Genomic DNA, 12,100 nt, shown 5'->3' with positions numbered 1-12,100 from the left:
TACTGAGGCCATGAAAAATGAACCACCATTGTTCTGTGCCTATGAAACTAAAATAATAAACTGAGGAGAGTTTATTTTTTTCTGATTGTTTTCAGTCTGGAGGAAAGAAGTCTAACATTCTAGAGATTTTGTTGCTAATCTTTATGTAGCAAACAAATATCATTTCTGTGCTAAATAAAAATATTTTATTTACATGAGTAGAAGTTGTGGTTTTGGTCTTTTGCAACATAGGAGAGTAATCAGATTGAGTTTAAAATTTCTCAGTGGTTAACATTTAATAAAGACCAGAGCCTGAATGTAGTTAACTCCTTTGGAAAGCTCTTGCTGACTTGAGCTTTGGGGGGGAATGATTTGGATCCCCTGCAGAAGGGTGAGATGCCTGCTGTAGGAGATCTGGTGAGGACTTCATGTGCTTAAGATCTGAATAACGTCTGTTATTGTAGCGTCTGAGGCCTTTGGAGTGTTGGTAGGGACTAGGGGAACCGAAAATCAGAAAACAACTCTGAAGTAAATGAGGAATTCCATGACAAAGAAAAGCTAATAGTGAATTGAAGTTGTGCACTGTATGCTTTCTTCACTTTAATGTTTGAGAGTGCGCAAGGCCTTTTTCTTTTAACAAAGGCTTAGGTGAAATCAAGAGTTAACTTGAATTATTATGGATTCTTTTATCTCTTATAAAGTAAATGCTTCATAAACACTTTTAAATTTATTTTCACAAGATAACAAAATGTGTTCCCAATTGTACTGTTGTAGGTTGAAAAAAGAGAAAAACATTAAAAACTTAGTAATTTTCAATGTGTGATTAGATACGTTGGACCTAATTTTCAGACTGCATAGCACTATTCAGTCAGATGTTCAGAATGACTCCTCAGTGACTTCAGATGAATTTGGGCTGAGCATCTCTCAAAATTAGAAAATGAAATGTGGAAATCCACTATTCCTTCAAAATCAGAATACAGCATTTACACCATAAACAGACTGGTTTAAATGATTTGCTCAGCATCACATAAGAACACTCTGGCGGAGATAAAATCTCCCTGCTTGGCATTTGGCTACTTTAGCTATAAATTTCTCCCATTATTTCTCCTGTTATGCAGTCAAGAAAGAAGAAATACTTTGCAACATCTACAACAAATCAGGACTCATGCAGTCAAATCAAGACATGCATTAAAGCTATAATTAGCCCAAGAGTATGGAGGTGCTGAGAAGCAAGGCTGGGTAATCTGCTTCTGAGAAACAAATCCCACTCAAGGTGGTGCTTTGAAACTTGTAGGAAGTTAGTCTTTAATTAGCAGAATGATGACTTCTGTCGTGTGGTGCCATCGCCAATGTTTCTCCAGGCTTTAACCACTCTAATAGCAAAGAGTATCTTCCTGCATGTTCCTGTTGAACAAGTGGGATTTCAGTTTACCAGTCTGGTCAACGCATGTTTACCCTTCCAAATTATTTCAGTGGTTCATTGCAAAACCAGACAACCGATACTCTCACAGTTCAGCTGTCAGTCTAAAGAAATTTATAGTACTAATTGTTTGGGTAATCCTGCTTGGTTCCAGTCTGAGTATACCCAGTGTATTACGGAATTTAACAGCTAATGCATCTGCTGACCATGTGTGAACTATGGTTTTGCTATGCCGTCTTTGCTGCTTCTCCGCTGCCCTTGGCTTGTGGGGTGATGAGAAAACTCTCTGTGGGGACTCTCCCCACACCTTGCCCACTGCCCTACACCTGTGCTTAACCACAGCTCAAGCCCTTTCGCCAAAGTGAAAGAAAGTTGCAGAGTATTTTGCCTCTGCCAGAAATGATCTACATTTCTTAGTTTTGTGTTTGGAAACAGTTTGGCAGGAATTTTCCAGAAGGTTGGAGGAAATGAAATAATGATGTGTGTAAATACTTTCAGGTTATATTTGGGGATGTTCAGTGTCTCTCAAAATCCAAGGCATGATCAGGAAACAGTGGTCTGGCTTAATAAGGCGGTGCCGTGAGACCTGTCTGCTCTAAGAGCTGAAGATAAATGCTGGTCTGCTGTTCTTTTAAAAATCCGTTGATGTGAGTTTTGACTGCAACTGTTTCTTAGAAACATCATCATTATCTATGTATGATTTATTAAAACACATACTTATCTGACTCATGGCCCTGCTAGTTGACAACGTACATGTTGATTCTTCATTCCTCTGTAGGTACTTTAAAGATCCATTAGGAACTTTCCATCTATGGCAGGACTCACCCGATACTTGCATCGCAGGCACACTAGTCCCAGCCTGTTATGTACACTGATCGTTTTAACACTGAACTGTGCTTGGCACAAAATACAGCAGCAATAGTGTTACGCCCTTGCCTTAATACGTACTGAATAAAGTACAGAGAGTTCTGGGAGCAAGGTCCAAAGCCCAGGACGTAGGTAGCAGAGCGGTGCACCCTTACGTAGCTGTTCTTTCTTGCTTCGTGTCTCTTCGGATTTTACCAGTGACCATTGAGGAGGAGGGTAAAAGGCTCCATCTCTTGTGGCTGGATGCACAGCCTGGTCCTGGGAATGCTGTGAAATTTAGGAAGCCTGGATGGACAGTCAGAAGGGAACTAAACTGAGTTTGCCACCCCCTTCGCTGTTTGGCTTTGTGTGATAGTCTTTATTGGTCAGCAACGTTAAAACAGAGGTGGCACTTCTTGTTCACTAATGTTAGATGTAGTCGAGGGGACCCACATTTAAAATCAGATCTTGATATGGTTTACTTGGTATGCACTTAAATATGGGTTTGTCCCTTGATCTTCTGTCCCTGTCTTCTGCTGTGCCTGGTTGGTAAGGATCCCAGAGTTCTCTGTGGCACTTTGTGGGCATAAATTAGAAACCTTTTTGTTTAAAAGTAGAAAATAAAGAATATTGATAATGCGAGGTCTTAGCTTGTACAGCCAATTAGGAGGCAATTTAATGGAGTAGGTATAGAATAACCACATTATTCGGGTGAGGCCGTGAAATTGGAGGAAAGTGGACGATTGGCCCGAAGTCAACAATTAAAAGGGTGAGGGGGCTTTTAAAGGTGAAATTAAAAGTCCTTTTAAAAATTATTCATTGAAGTTTAGACTGCTATGATATGCAGCACACTGGGACTGCCAGGTTATGGCCACTCCATGCATTTCTAGTCAAGGAATTTGCAATAGCAGTGTCAGAAACCAAGTCACTGCTTGGCATGAGCACCTGTTGGTGACATCTAAAAAACCTAATAACCCATAACCATTTGCATCATTGACTGGGACACTACCTTTTTCTTCTTCCTCACCCCTTTCTGGTCACATCTGCCTGATTTTATTTGGTCTCATTCTGGATCTGAGTAGGTTGGGGAATAAATGAATGTCAGCTCCCTATTTGTTTATCCTTTGATTTTTTCCTGTATCTGTGATGTCCTCTCTGTTACCATCTTCTTCAGAATTGTGTGTGGTTGGTAAATCTGTTCAGGGGAGTAATGAGATAGGTCAGCTCTTTGGGTGAGGAAATTGAGTTAGTGGGCTTCAGGATATTGTCCTGAATGACTGCAGGTTGGGTAATAAACCACACTTGTTCCCATATAGTACAATAGTTTTTTGTAAATAAATGTACCAGACAATTGTAATTTGAAACAGGTTTCTATTTCGGAGCCTTGAGCCACTCTTCTTCTTGAATGTATACTGTATAAAGGGCTTTCCATGTGTCTTTTCAATTGTTGCCTGCCTTTGCCAGCCCTGATTGCAGAGCAGTGTAAAAGCAAATAACTGTTCCACATGACAAAGAACTCAGTGTTAATGTGGAGTGGGGAGCAGAACTTGCAGAGCTGATTAGAGAAGTTTATTTCCATTCCTCTACACCCAGAACTAAAGAGTTTGGTTTTTGGTGGCAGGGAATTGATAAGAATCATAGTTAGCTTAGAGAATATGTAAAACATTGTGCACGTGGCTTTTATTGATCTGTTAACTACATGGAAGGTTTTCTAAGACCTGTGCACAGTCGCACGTACAGAGTTTTTCTCAGATCTGATATTTGTATACAGTGTGACAGTGTGGGGTTCTTGTGTTCATCAGCATGTTAATTGTGCTATACTTAATGTTAGAGTAGTGTACTTTTTTAACAAAAAAGGCATAATGCACAACTGCCTTTTTATGATTTAAACAACTTCCTGGAGCACAGAAGACCTTAAATTAAGACTGATAATTATCCCTGTAATGATGAAGTTTTCTTTGTGTCACCTAGCAGGTATTGAAGACTCTTTCCCTCTATCCTCCACATTTTGGAGTCTGATTATAGTCAACATTTTACAGCCCACTTCTACGAAAGTGTTACTTTGACAGCTGTATGTCATCAGCACAGACAAATCCAAACAGCTTTTCGGTTGAAGCAACTGATTTGAAATGATTAACCAGCAAATTGATTAATCCTAGACATAGTCACTTCATGCCTGTCTGTTTTCCATCACTTTCTTCTCTTCCCACCCCCGAAATTGTGTGTATCTCCTCTGAAGGCGGAAGGACACTTAGTCGTTTTCTTTCCTCATTTTACATATTTATATACAGGCTGCATGAGACATAATGAAATAAGCTAAAGAAGAAGAATCGTATCTGCAGAGCATTTTTTTTTCCTTTTGAAAGGCAGAGGTTTGAGAATACTTTTGTAGAAGCTTGTGGGTATAGACTACTAGTTAACATCTCTTCAAGACCTGGATGTTTTTATTTTTTTAATAAATTTACCCTTTGCTCTCAAACAGAACCTGACTCTCAGGTGTACAAGATAACTAGGCACTACGGAGAGACAGAAAAGAAAGTAGATGGTACAAATTCTGCATGTCTGTTCTCTTAGGGAAGGTGCATACAACGCTGTTTTCTTGTAATGGGGAAAAGAAGGGTCAGCGGCACTTTCTGGAGTGGTTTCGATCCCAGCTGGGACATTCCCATAGCACCGCCTGGCACTGATACAGCAGCGCTGGTTCCCAGCCTCCGAAAGCCCATGTGGCACCTGCTTGAGTGTCAGTGTACCTGTGGTACAGTTAATCCACAGCCCGGATCTTCCAGTTATAAAGAGGACTTTACACTCAATTTAGAGTTTGATCTTGTATTTCTTCTCAGTGTAGAACTTGTTCTTCTGTTTGTGTTTCTTTTGTGCTGAGATAAAAACGTGCTTCGTACTTGACTCCATTTTACTCTTCTCGCTGTTCACCCGCAGGCTTCTGACTGGTGCTGTGCCTGTCACTTAGCTTCTTTGGTCTCGCGTTTTCCAGCTGTAAACTGGAAATAATTCACCTTCTCTGTTCCACAAATGCCTGTTGCCCGGAGTTTGGTACTCAGTCACAAAGAGGACTGCTCTGGTGGCTTAATACAGACAAGCGTTATCTTTTTGCATTGGAAATGGCACTTGCTTAAGTTAGTTCTTATTTATTTATGATAATGTCACTTCTATCAACTTCATTTACACTTAGGAAAAACCCAGTTAAATATGTTTGATTTAAATCTGCACCTATTAGAGCTCACTTTTTTCCTTAAAAGAATGTAGATTGACCTCACATACTGCTGTTCTGGAAATAGATGAATGCTAAAGCTGTAATAAAACTGTAACACTTTAACAGAAATATACATCCTTTTTGAGGAGGAATTATGTGCTTAGCCTGGTTTCCTGTGGAGATAAGGCTTAAGCATTTTTTCTGTCTGCCTGTCTTTCCCTTCCTTGCTATGCTCCCTCCTTAACTTTTCAGTTGAGTTTGGCAAACAGGTAGAGGTCTTAAGACAACAGCATTTTTACAGATGTCATGAAAAAGAGGAGGAATCTTATTAGGATCAAGCTGCACTGATGTCAATTATTATTAAGCACCAGGGAATCCCAACAGGTGGGAGATGTAATGAACACCCACCCGTCTCCTGAGTCAGGGACCTGCTGTCAGTCAGAATACAAGAGTATGATGGAAACCAGGATGCCTTACTTACGGTACTTACAAATACACTTAGTTTTATATGACCTGAGCTGTGGACATTACCAGAGGAGACAGATTTTAAGCTGGAGTTGGGTTGGAATGTATATACTTCCATTACTAAAACCTTCATGGCTGAATTGTAGCAAAAAATAGAAAAATAATAATTGAAAGTAATTGACAAAAGTGTTAATGTAGTGGATATTATTCCACATTTTCTAGGCAAATTCGGTCTTTGTATGTTAAAGTAAAGCTTATAGGCATTTAGCTTTTGTCTGTATCTGAAGGTTAATTTGGATCCAAGTGGGCAGTGGACTTCTGATAACTGTAGCACTTTACCATGTGGATTCTAGTTTGACAATTAGCATGTTGTGTCTGTTAAACTTCATCTACTTCCAGCTTTTCTGGAGTAACTCCATGTGTTGGCAAGTCTAGAGTTATTTAGTGCTGTCTTCTCAGTAATGGAAATACGTTATGTCAGAAAAATGGAGATTAGGCAGGTGATACTAAATTCTTCTAGTGACATCTTGCTAGTGATACCTTCAGGGTAGTTTCTAGATGTTGCAATTCATTAGTATGGGTGGCAAAGGAGCTAGTGCACAATCATGTGTTCTGTGTGCTGATGTGTATTTTTTTTTGTTTGTCCTTTTTTCTTTCAGGACTCCACCGTTGTGACTCCAATTATTCTCAGAACAGATCCACAGGGATTTTTCTTTTACTGGACAGATCAAAATAAGGTAAGAGAAAAGGTTTCTGCTCCAGAATGATTCTTTCTGTTTCTGTGGTGTGACGGGCAGGAGTCAGGAGGCCCTGCGTGCCAGTCCTGGCACAGCAGACAAGCATTCCATCGGCATACCTTCCTCTGCTCTCTTGGTGAGCAAACACACCAGGCCTGTAGCTCATCCTTGGTGCACAAAATGTGGAGAGGTGAATGGAAGACCTAGTAACTTCCAGCTGTGTTAATGATCTGATGGCCAGCAAGGTGTGTAATTGTCCTGGTTTACAGGCAAGGATCCATTGGGGGTGCTGTTGCTGTTCATAGTTGGCTTGAGGTTTCTCTGTCTTGCCTTTTGTACACTGAGGATTTTGGCTGTGGTGCACAGCAGACCCAGAATTCCCGGAGGCCAGAGCTCCCTTTGAGTTCTTCCTCCTCAACTGTTGCGTGCTCCCTGGCCATGCCTGCTGGACCACGTCACTCAGTTCTTACTAATCCTCACTGGACACTCACTTTCTTTTAAAAACATTCCGGCATGTTTAGATCACTGTTATGGCTGGGGAGCTGTTGGGAAAGCTCATGGCCTGATTCATCGCTGCGTTATTCCAGTTTCACATCCATGTCACCCCTTAAAATCAGCACTATTGTGTTTCCAGCTGTTGGAGTCAGTGGAGCTGCATTGGGTTGAAAGAGTATCGGTACCCTGAGAATTGGATGCAGTTGGTTTCATATACCATATTAGACATATAATACCGAATTATTGTTGCGATTGTCATAGAAAAATACTGGATTAACTGGGAACTGAATGAGTTCCTCCATTTTTTTTAAATTTTTTTTTTTACAGATGAATTTTCAAGTACTTACAAAGTAAGTGCTTGTACCACTTCCCTGTTGAAAATGGTGTTAAAACTTGGTAGTTCTTGAGCTTTGGCCTTGTGTTGGAGTGTATGCCAAAATCACTGAACGCATACTTGTAGTATTCTGGCTATGGAAACCTGGTATACCAGTTGTGTAGCTGTTTTCCAGGCGTTCCCATTGATTTTATGTTTAGCTACCAGTGCAAAAATTGCTTGAGGAGGGAGCAACTGTTAAAAGTGCAGACTGTACAGGCAATTTGCTGTTACATTAGATCATGTTTATCTTCCTATGTTTGCTTTTTAGAGGAGATGAGGCGCAATTCTGAGTCAGTGTATTTGGAAAATGTATCATGGGGTTATAATAAAAATCTCATTTTTCTTTGCTTATGCTTGTACAAGGTAATGGTTTTTAATAACGGGTTCATCTGTTGACAGTCGAGAGTTGTTAAATTACTGCCCTGAGAAGCAAAGTGAATACCTTCAGAAGTTGAAGGCTATGATTTGCACCAACTCACTAGCTATGCCAGAACACAGTGCAGTCTTCTGATTTCTTCCTTCCTTCCCTTACATAAACTACTTGACCAAGCTGAAAAATAACAGCCAACTTTGTAATAGTAAATGGAAACTGAGAGTTGATTGGAGAGTTTATTTCACTTTTTAATATGTTTGGCACTAAGACCTCCTTCAGTTTCCTGCTGTTGTGTGTAAAAACAATGTCTTGAAGCAATTCTGTGAAGAATAGCTATTTATAGAATTGTTCTCATATTCACAAAAAAATGTATTTATAATGCTCAAAGCATTTTTTAAAAGGTTGGGTATTTGTACAAGAGACGTAAGTGTCAGTTTGATTTTTAAACTTGCAAATCAAGCTTCTGTAAAGGGCAACAAGAGGGGTTTTTTCTGGTTAATAATTCATGGCAACTAGGTGAAGCTTGTTTCTAAATGCCATCCTAGCAGTGTCTATTTAAAGGAAGTAAATATATTTCTATTGGGGTGCTGATAATGCAGAGACCAGGAAGGAAATGCCACTTTCTGCTTTTGCAGAGATGTTTGGGTTCATGTTTATTTTGAAATTACAGATATATTGAAAAAAGAGGTTATATAGGAAATTCTCTTAATTATTTCCTTCTCTTCGTGTAAAGTGATCCTGTGAAGACAGTGGAACTATGTGAAGAAATATCAGGATAATACACCCTCTATGTGATTGCTTTCTCTTTTCTCTTTTTTTTTTGTTTTCCAACCACCTATTATTTTTTAAACAGTTGCTTTTGCTATAACCAGGGCCTGTTATTTTCTGAATATGGAAGGACAGGCCTTGCTAACCCAAGTGATGAACTGAGATAAGCCTGCCTGCCAGCATCATTGGTCAGACAAGTTCTTCTGGGAGCTGATTACCAACGGGTATGGAGACAAGGCACAAGTCGCAGCCTTCTTTCTAGCCATTTGACTGTCCTGTTTGCCAGACACTGTGCAAAGCAGTACATTATTGCCTGAGTAATGGCATGGCTTTTACATGAGAAATCTGGCACCTTTGGTTGTTGTTGCCGTATCAGTAAAATTGTATAAAATTTACAGGAATCAATGTGGACGAAAACCAGACACAAATAAACACTCCCCTTGTGTTAAATTTTTATTTAGCGTAGAGGCGTGATGGTTGAAGCTCTGCAGGTTTCTCTAACCTGTTGGCTGGTTGAGCTGTTTCTTGCATTTTCTCATTCCTTTTTCTGTTTCTTCTCCATTACAGAGACAGAAAAACAATATGTATGTCTGGTGTCTAGCAGTGTATCTGGATAGTCCTTTCGTTTGTTCTTTGTGCAGTCCATCTCTTTGCCATCCATCAGTGTCGCTGACCCTGTTGCGTAGTTCTCCATGACCAGCAATCCTCCAGGGTTTGCAGCCTCATCAGTGAGGCTGGATAATGTTGCAGTCAAACAGATGATGGGTCGAAAAGGCTGCCAAGCAAGTTATTCTGACCAGGAAGTGGTGATCAGTGTGGACTGTTCACTTGCTGTCCCGTGTAGCTTTCTGATAAGTTAGTAGCAAATTTCATGCTTGCAGAAGCCATATGCTCCTAATATGTCATCCTAGGTGTGTAGTTTCAGATCCATGCTACTTAGGTTACGCCACACGTGAAAGACTGTAAGGATGCCGCTCTTGTGGTATGAGATCAGTGGCGCTGAGGCTTAGCGGAGCCATCCTCTTGGCATTTACTTCTAAGAGCAGGAACAGAACTTGGAAAGAAGGCAAACTGAAGAGGGAAAGGGCTCCCAGAATCCTACTTTGCAGCACTGTGGCCATCTAACAACTGACACGCACGTGCCTTCCTTGTTTCTTCATTACTGCATGTGGTTTGACCATTTAGTTATGTTTGGGTTGGCTCCAATGTGTCCTGCTAGGTACCCAGGTCCTGCACGATTGCTTTAGGGCATGAAAAGAACCATATTAAAAATGGCTGATCAGACTTCTGTGTTTGAATGACTTTGTCAGCAGAGTAAAGAGTAGCCTAGAATGAAAACGCCTACATGTTCTTCTGACCTTATGCCATTTCTCTTGATTTTTATGTGCTAGATTCACCTTTGCTGCTCATCCTAGTATGATCATAACTGCAGTGGAGGTCTGATAAGCAAGTTCATTGAAGTTCTGATCTTACAATTTAGTAATAATGTGGTATCCTGCAGTTTGACATGCTTACTGTGTATTTTGCATGTTTAAATATATTTTGCTGTCATCAGTAACGATAATTCTCCAAAAAAAAATCATACGTAGCATTTTGCTATTTTCTGATAACAACAAGGAAATGTAAAACTTTTTGTTTTAAACAGATGGCAGGACAGCTTTCTGATTTTAATTGTATTTTTCAGTATGCAATTCTTTTGTTGCTGAAGGTTCTGGACTATTTGCTTCATCTGTATTACAGAGTGCTGGCTGATTTCATGTTATTACTTGAATGATTCTCAACATGGGTTTTAAGAAAGAAAAATTAATTAATGTGACAAGCTAGCGTCTGTTACATATCTTATTGTTTCCGTAATGTGAGGAACACTACCTCCTTGCTGGCTTTTACTACAGAGATTGTTGTATTTTGAAGTGAGGAAAAGTTCTAGTTCAACAGTTAACGTAGCAGGGGAGTCAGCCTAGCAAAGGTTTGCGGTCACCTGGAAGTTGCACCTCATGTTTTTTCACAACCACTTAAAAATCGGCATGTGAACAGAGTGAAAGAAGATGGGAAAAGGGGTGAGGGATTGCCACGGATAGTGAAAATGTGAGGAAATATTTCATGGAGGTCAACTTCCCATCAGACTGCCGATTTCATTTTTAAAAGGAAATCTTTCTGCTTTCAAAACATGGAAATTGTTCAAGGCCCATTAGGGAAATGGTGCTACATCAAACACAGAAGATCGCTAATAAGCGTTTCCCACTGCTAAACATCTCCCTTATTGCTGCGAGAGAGGCGGGAATAGAAAATGAGTTTTGGGTTTCATCCACAACATAGGTCCAGTTTCTGAAATGAGGAAGACAATTTCAAAAAGGGGAAATGACTCTGGAGTCAGCCCAGTATACGTACTGTAGATTTCTCAGGTATTGGGAATAATCCGAACTATTTTGGTATGCAAGAATATTATCCTTGCTCTCTAACTGAAAGTGCTTTGTGCCTTTCCTATGAAGATGAAATTGCAGGTTGTCTTTTGTTTAAATGGGCTGAACCTTGGTAAGCTTTGGCTGTAGATAACTGTAAATCGTTAAATGTTACCAAAAAATTGGAAACTTGAATTTTTGTGCAAGACACCTTTTCAATCTGCCTGCTGGAAACTGTTTCATTTTTACGATTTTCACCTTAAATATTTCAGTGAAGAAAACTTGTGGCCAAGTCAATCAGCATACACTAAAGTGGCTGCTTTAGTGAGTGTCTGTCAAGCTTTCAAATACTATGTGACTTAAGTAAGAATTTTCTTATTGTTGACATCTAATCAAGTCATGATGTCATTTAATGTTTTGGTATATGCTTGGCCTTAACTAATAGCCGGTTTAGATACTTCTCTCTGATGTGCATTCCACTAGTAATTGGTGTTACGTGATAAATATGTTTGGAAGTTTTGGTTCCTTTTCTAAGGAGTTTGAAAAAGTTCTTGAAATACAAATGACTGGCAGTAAATGTCAGTTTTGCACTAATACCTCCCTTACTTGCTTTAAAGCTTTTTATCATTAAAAATGTGGATGAGACGCTCTTTCACTCTCCTGCTTTTTGCTTCTTCCTACTGTCCTGGTACTTTCCAGCGTCTCTGTGCACTTGCAGCTGGCATCACAGAGCAGAAATGATAAAGCCCTTGGCCTGTGTGTACAGTGAGAACAGTGTATTCCAGCGTACACCGCTGCCTTCCTTTTGATTTGGGATTAGTGTGTAGAGACAGAAGACACTCTGTAGGATCCGTTCCTAGAGAATTGTCTTTCAGTCTCACCTTCTTTGTTTAACCGACAACTTTTATTATATATTCCAGTGCTGGGAAGACACAAACAACCTAATGCTACAAAACATAGCATTTTTATGTTTACTTTATTTGTCTGTGTGGCTTATAATTTCTGAGTGTTTCTAACGATACAGATGCTGT

The 12,100-nt window shown here is 39.8% G+C and overlaps 1 protein-coding gene across 1 annotated transcript in view; it reads left to right on the top strand.

The window, feature by feature from the left end:
• The window catches only part of PLCB1 (phospholipase C beta 1), a gene marked incomplete at its 3' end in the record, with an annotated part of 356,829 nt that overhangs the window by 4,922 nt on the left and 339,807 nt on the right, over positions 1 to 12,100 (top strand). The window contains exon 2 of the mRNA XM_080341590.1: positions 6,581 to 6,658. Within this exon, the coding sequence (XP_080197716.1) occupies positions 6,581 to 6,658 (78 nt within the window). The remainder of the gene's footprint in view (positions 1 to 6,580; positions 6,659 to 12,100) is intronic.

This window comes from Nesoenas mayeri (assembly GCF_963082525.1).
Source record: "Nesoenas mayeri genome assembly, chromosome: 3".
NCBI classification, from domain to species: Eukaryota; Metazoa; Chordata; class Aves; order Columbiformes; family Columbidae; genus Nesoenas; species Nesoenas mayeri.
Note: the sequence above shows the minus strand (reverse complement) of the source record. Positions and strands in the feature narration are given on the sequence as shown.